General features: G+C 39.5%; 1 protein-coding gene across 1 annotated transcript in view; it reads right to left on the reverse strand.

Annotated features, from left to right (window-relative positions):
• Positions 1-60: 60 nt before the first annotated feature.
• LOC144976178 (ethylmalonyl-CoA decarboxylase-like) overlaps positions 61-7,500 on the reverse strand; it is a 10,796-nt gene continuing 3,356 nt past the window's right edge. Inside the window, exons 2-3 of the mRNA XM_078920361.1 lie at positions 6,341-6,541; positions 61-5,569 (exon numbers count right to left, since the gene is read on the reverse strand). Of these exons, the coding sequence (XP_078776487.1) occupies positions 4,890-5,569; positions 6,341-6,541 (881 nt within the window). The 3' untranslated portion in view covers positions 61-4,889. The remainder of the gene's footprint in view (positions 5,570-6,340; positions 6,542-7,500) is intronic.

Consider the following 7,500-nt stretch of genomic DNA (forward strand, 5'->3'; position numbering starts at 1 on the left):
TTTAGAGATAGTTCTATTTGTCACTTTATGTTTGTAATTGATCTGTGACTGTACTTTTTTTTTTGTCTAACTCTTTGTGTTTTAATTTCTTTCCAGATCATGTCGATTTAAATGTTGAATAAAGCCTATATTTTGCATGGCAATCATTCGAGCTACTTTCTAGATTCACAACAATTTATTCAACATTCTTTGGAAAGTCTCTTCAACTTTTGAAGGAACTGATCGAGGGATTGACCTGGTTCTTGCTTTGTAGTAGCCAAGACGGGTCTCGCAAATATTAAGTCGTTCTTTGGTTTCACGATGGTCTTCAGAACATTAACAGCTGAATCGAATGTAGTACAATCAGCAATTGTTCGTAGACGACAGGATCGACGAAATTGACGAGCAGATTGAGTTTGTTGTCAGCCACCTGTTCGGGTAACGAAGAGAGAAAGTTGTATGTACAGAGCCAGTGATTCCATTGCTTTGATGCATCAGGCGTATTGGGTTCAGCGCTGAACCGTTCAGGTCGAGGGAATCGTTCCATGTTAACTATCTCTAAACAGTAAACAATATCGTGACATTCTCCCCCCGCCCCCTGCATGTGGCAAGAGAGTTCAAATTATGCCTCTCTATTTCGTAAAATGTATGGTCTCGTCCGAATGAAACCACTCCTTCTGGAGTTTGAACGGGATTCGTTTTGTGTAGAATGCTCATTAGGACTGTTAGGATCAGAGACTGATGGTTCGTCCAAAGCAGATTTTTGCACCATCTGATTCTCCATGGCGAGCGGTGTATTGGTGACAACTAACGAGCGACACAAGAAACACATGGTTGTGGACTATAATCAGACCATCAATCGCTTCATTCTACTCGATGCATATCCACTTCCAAACATTAATGAAATGATTGAAACAATTTCAAACTACAGTGTCTATAGCACCCTCGATTTGCAAAGTGCTCACCGCCAGATCCCAATAAAAGACGAGGAGAAACTGTATACGGCTTTTGAGGCCAGTGGAAATCTCTACCAATTCAAGCGAATTCCCTTTGGAGTCACGAACGGAGTGGCTTGCGTTCAGCGTATCATTGATTCCATTATTCGAGATGAGAAACTGAGTGACACGTTTGCTTACTTAGACAATGTGACAATCTGTGGCAGAAATCAACAAGAGCATGATGAAAACCTTGTGAAATTTCTCAGGTTTGCCAAAGAACATAATATAACATTCAATGAAAGTAAGACGATCCAGTCTGTTAGACAAATCAAGTTGCTTGGATTTCAAGTGTCCAAAGGTTGCATTCAGCCAGACCCTGACCGATTACGGCCATTGAGAGAATTTAAAATTCAGTCCTCACAATATCAAATCCCAACAGAGAGTGATTGGAATGTTTGCATACTACTCATCCTGGATCCCTCATTTCTCGGATAAAATACACTCACTGGTCCAAAGTACCACATTTCCATTGTCAAGAAAGGCCAAGGACTCGTTTGATCTTTTGAAAAATAAGATTGAAAACGCTGCTATCGTAACAATTGACCACAACGCTCCTCTAGTTGTAGAAACTGACGCTTCTAAAATTTCAATCGCAGCAACACTAAACCAAGGTGGACGCCCTGTGGCTTTCTTTTCAAGAATTCTGAACCACAGTGAAAAGAAGCATTCTTCTGTTGAAAAAGAGGCTTACGCTATTGTGGAAGCCCTTTGAAAGTGGAGCCACTATCTTCTTGGGAAGCATTTCAAACTTGTGACAGATCAGAAAAGCGTTGTCTTTATGTACGGAAATTCTGCAAAAGAAAAGTGAAGAATGATAAAATCCAAAAATGGAAGATTGAACTGTCAAGCTACAGTTATGACGTTGTGTATCGACCTGGAAAAGACAATGTAGCAGCTGACGCATTTTCAAGGGAGTTATGCTCATCTACTGGTTCAGATTTAGAAACTTTAAAAAAGCCTTCACGATTCACGCTGCCACCCTGGAATTGCAAGAATGACCATTTTGTAACGTCAAAGAATCTCCCCTATTCCGTGGATGAAATACAAACAATCTGCAACAACTGTAAGGTTTGTAGTGAGCGAAAACCTTCATTCTTCAAACCGCAGAACCCCAAAATGGTCAAAGCAACTCAACCATTCGAGCGTTTGAGTGTGGATTTCAAGGGTCCCTTGCCGCCATCGTCCAAAAATCGTATCAGCTAATAGTTGTTGATGAATATTCTCGCTTCCCTTTTGCGTTCCCATGCTCCGATATTAGTTCATCAACAATCATCAAGTGCCGATGTGGGCAAGAACCCGAAACGGCAGAGCATCTAGTTGAACGGTGTGTTGTGACGATGCTACTAGGCGGGTTCGCGACGGTGCACGATTGCGGACCGGACTTTGCTGATTGGGTCGATCGTCATAACATTGTAGTGTGAGAACCATAAGAGGCTGCTGCCACAAAGTGAACTAGAGCAAGGTGATTCGCTCAAGGTCTCAGAGTGCAGTCAAAATCGGTGCTTTTTGTGTACAACTACCCCACTGTGCCCCGTTATGTTCAAGTATCAAATCAAGGAATACAAATTGAACCACATAACTCACGATGAAGAAAAAAAAATAAGACCCCCTTACCATTACCACAGCCAACAGCACCACCACCACAACAACAACAACAACAACAACAACCTCAACTACTACTGCCACTACTACTACTACTACTACTACTACTACTACTACTACTACTACTACTACTACTACTACTACGGACATCCGTTCGACAACGTTCTTTTGTCGGAGATATTTTCACCCAATTTTACAAATTGCGGTCTATGGATCAGAAACTCTTTGTACCATTTAATAAGGTAGTTTAGAATATCCACGTTGCACAACTTTTGAAGCAAAATGTCTGTGTTCATGGCATTAAAAGCTGACGAAAAGTCGACATACAGAATTCTGGCGTAATTCGAGGGCGTTTGGTCAAGGTGTTTTGAGATCGAATTTTGTGCCGGTTAAAGGTGCATCCTCTACACTGAGATGTTGCTGGTATGCAAATTGATACGGATCTAGCAATTTCAGGTCATAACATTTTTCTAGGAGCTCACATTTTAAAACTTTTTTCTAAACATTTCATGACAAGCGATGTAATCGCTACTGGACAGAAGTCGTTCAATACGGTTGGGCAATCGATTCTTTCCAAAGTACTGGCACTGATTGTTCATCGATTGACCTTTAAAATACTTTTGCATAAGGTATAGTCAGCTGTTGGTGACAGTTTTTTCAAAATAGTTCCGATAATGTTGTCTGGTCCTTGTGCTTTATGTTCTTTACATCGCCGGAAGAGGGAGCTTACAGTTTCTTCTTCAACATCTGGAGGTGTCTCATTGTTATTTGACAAGCGAGCTATCAAAAGAGCAATCGTTGATTGGTCAAAAATCTCAGGATCTCATATTATAGGCTAAGGACATCAATTCTGGAAAGCGATACCCGCCCACCTGTCAGTGGACAGAACTTTTATGATGAAATCAGGGCTCCGTAAAGTGTTATATCCATGCAGGCTCCACCCTCTCACGTAGACGAAAATAGCATTTCGGATGTCATAATGACAAGTGGGCAGAGTTAAAACTTCCAAACAATCCCAATCGTCGTCTAGTCTCTAATCGTCCCCGTTTGCGCAACCTCTCTTATGTCAAATTAGGCACATATATGTGAATTGCCCGCGAGATCGACTGTTTTGAACAAGTTACCTTTGACTTTCCTTTTTTGTGTTGTGCTTTTAACTCCGGATCTACAACTTTTCCCCTATCATCTTCCTTTTATTACTGACGCTGAAATGACCCAATAGTGTCGCAAGCGCTATAAAATAAAATATACTTTGTGTGTGTGTGTGTGTGGGGGGGTGTTTTTTTGTTGTTGTTTTTTGGACAAAATTTGGATGTTGTTACTTTTTGTAAGTAGTTTGTTTGTTGGTTGTTGTTGATTTTGTTTTTTGTTTTTTTGTCTTTGTTTTTTGTATGTTTTGTTGTTGTTTGTTTGCTTCTTGTTGTTTTTTTTTTGTTGTTGTTGTTTTGTTTTATGTTTTTTTGGGGTGTTAGAGATTAAGAATGATAAGATTTGATTTCAGCTGTTAATTAGTGAAAATGTGCTTACATTACTCAGAAAAGGATATTATGATCCAAATTCAAATACATTCTAACACTTCTTAAGAATGCACAGTGATTCATGAAATTTCAAAGGACCACATGTTGATTAACTTGTTTGAATTATGAAAAACCAACGGCAAATTTTTGGCAAAATTTTTGCAAGTTTTGTCATTTCTATGGCAAAGGTTTCAATTTTCCGTGACATTTTGTTGTTGTTGCAAATTTTGGGGTTTAAAATAGCAAAATAAAAAACTGCGGGGACAGACTATTGTGCGAGTATGCATTAGGTTCATTCTCTGACAATTTGATCGACAGTGGATGATTCTTTGACATTAACCATTCAAGTCAAATAAAATATATTGCTAAAATTGTTATGAACACATTATTAATTTTGGTAAATAAAGAATTCATAGAAAATAAATAAGATTAATAAAATTATTGGCTAATATAGGCTTACTGCATCGGCCAATCCCCCTCCCCTTTCCCGATAAACAACAACATAAAACATTTTTTTTTCTATTTTGTAATATTGTTGTCATATTTGCATAAAAATCATCAAAGAAAGCAGATTGATCCATTTGCCATCTTGCCAAGGGATATGAACGACATAATATGAATCGATGAAGTAGAGGAGCACCAAAAAACTCTTTCGCTCCGTTTGGGGGATCAAAAGTACAATGCACTCACGACGTCCCAGGTTTGAGAGTTTTTTTCCAAGATGAGGGTCATCTAAATCGATCGATATTTGAAGGATGAGTTTTCTGGCCAAATTTTTAAATATGTTTTTTTTCTAGACATGCTTTATGTTTGCTTCCAACATCCTACGTTGAACTGGCCCACCCCATGTCTGTGCAAACAATTTTCTTTCGTTGTGAAGGGACATGTGTACGTCCATGCTATTTTCTGCATTTACCACCAGTGATTTGATTGCTCGCATTATATTTGTGTCAAAGCCACAGAAGTTTTTCACCAGCCAGTTGTGAGCTTCTTTCAACTCGTCTTCGCAAATCCTGGGTATGACGTAGTCCACTAAACCTTCTCTCAAAGCAACTGCAGGAATAAGAATCTTACCAGAGCACAAGAGATCTATAGCCTTTCTTCTACCAAGAAGACGTGTGAGCCTTGTTGCTGCTCCCCAAGCGGTAGTTAATCCCATTTTGATTTGGACGAATCCGATTTTAGAGGTTGGGGACATTACTCTGTAGTCACAGGCAGTACAGAGTTCTGCCCCACCTCCTAGAACGGGACCTTGGACAAGTGCAACACTGATAAGGGGAAGATTTAGCAACCTTGTAAGGGTGTCGTGCTGGAAAGCTGCCATTTCTTCACCGTAATGTAGAGCCTTGCGGACAAAAGTGAGGTCACCCCCTGTACACAGACTCCCTTCTTCACCTCTTAGAATCAACCCCTTGCCTTTAGTCCACATTTCCAACTCGCTGACACAATCTGCCATGTCTACCATCATTTTGCCTGAAAACAAAACAATTATGAAGGCAAAATTAAAAGCAATACAAAGCATTTTATTAGATCTATAGGAGTTCGTGAATGCTTATTAAAGAAGATTGCACGGCTTCGATGATAACTGTCCACTTATTGGAACGACTGACTGGTTTGATAAAAATAACACAGTAGCCAGTGTTTTGTTACACGTCAATGTCTTGGTTAAACGTTGTGAAATATTTGCCAGTGTTGAAGAACATTCCATGTAAAAAAGAAAACGAAAAGAGGGTATCTGTTCGTGCGCGTGAGGGGGGGGGGGGGGAGGGTGCGTGCGCACGCACACACGTGTGTGGATGTGTGTGTGTGTGTGTGTGTGTGTGTTTGTGACTGAATGAAAAATATCATCCTGAAAAATTCAAATGATCGATAAGTACGAGATAACACATATGAAGTATGAAGTGAAAATCGATTCAGAATTAATACTTCAGTTTCGAATGTTTTGATTTAAGCATAGCCATGAAAAAGATAACGACAAAAATGCATGTTGCTCAACCACACAAGAACTATAGATCCCTGTTATTAAAAAGTAATCTCCTCAATGTCATTGAATTTTTACTTTATCAGGAAACACTCTCCATTGGAATTATGCCATATCTTCGAGGTTGTCGATAAAAACAAAGAGAAAATACAAATTCTGAGATTGACTTCCATTTACCGATTACAAAATTATTTTATTTGCATACATCCGTTTTAGGTTTATCCGAATTTGACAGCAAATATCTCATGTCTTGCTTTGCTTACCAGTCATGGAATTCATCCTACGTGGGTTGTTGAGAGACATCACTGCGATTCCTGAATCGTCATCCATCACGAGGTCAACAGACCCACCCTCGTAGCTCATAAGCTGGTTTCTGATTGGATGCAGATTTGGTCTGTCATGGATCCACCTTGCTGTGACCACTTTTGGAAGGGCCCCTTGGAGGTCATGGGATTTGACAAGCACTGGGTGGGAGGAAAATGAGGTAATGAATGCGGAGAATTCTCTATGGTAAAACACAAAAGCAGACATTATCCATTAGCATCTGATCACCATTAATTGTCCATGAAAGGTCACAATATTCGACTTAATATTTCATATTTATTTTGCTTGTTTGTTTGTTTGTTTTTTAGTTGTTTTTTTTTTTTTGTTTTTTTTTTGTTTGTTTTGTTTTGTTTTTGTTTTAAAGGGGTTTTCGGCGCTTGAGACACATTTAGGTCATATCAGCGCCAGTAAAAGGGAAGAAAATTGGATTGTATAAAAGTTCTAGAATTACAATTAAAGCACCCTAGAAAAATTAAGACAAACGGAAATGGTACACATAGGGAATAGGTGTAGATTCCAAGAGCACACAATCATTGTGCAACGTTTGAGATCACCTAAAAGTCTCATCCCAAAGCGCAGGATCCCACTAAGTGGAAATTACCCAATACATTATAAATAAAAAACAACAAATAAAAAATGTTTTAAAAATGTTAACAATTGAGCTTTATATAGCGCAATATCCACTAAATGTGCTCAAAGCGCTTTAAAGGAGTCCCTGGTCAACAGCAACATTTAACATGTAGGACGGGACATGACGCCTGTTTGGCGATATTACAATTTTTAGGACAAAGACAACGCTGTTAACGGCCAGGTATCATTTTACACCTGCGTACGGTGAGAGAATGTGTGTAAAGAGCCTTGTCCAATGACTCAACTATGCGCCGAGCAAGAGCCTCGAACCCAGGACCTGCCGATCCGAAAGCGAGTGTCATACCACTAGACCACATAGCCGCACTATAAATCAAATAAAACATAACAGAGAGATGATTTACAAGGAAAAAAATATCATCTCCCAAAACAATTACTATACATTTGACTGTTTCCCTCCCAGCCGAGGACTCCGGCCAGGGCCAGGACAAAGCCAAGTAATCTCATTCCA

The sequence above is a fragment of the Berghia stephanieae genome, chromosome 1 (assembly GCF_034508935.2).
Source record: "Berghia stephanieae isolate SIO BIC M18660-M18661 chromosome 1, UCSD_Bste_1.3, whole genome shotgun sequence".
NCBI classification, from domain to species: Eukaryota; Metazoa; Mollusca; class Gastropoda; order Nudibranchia; family Aeolidiidae; genus Berghia; species Berghia stephanieae.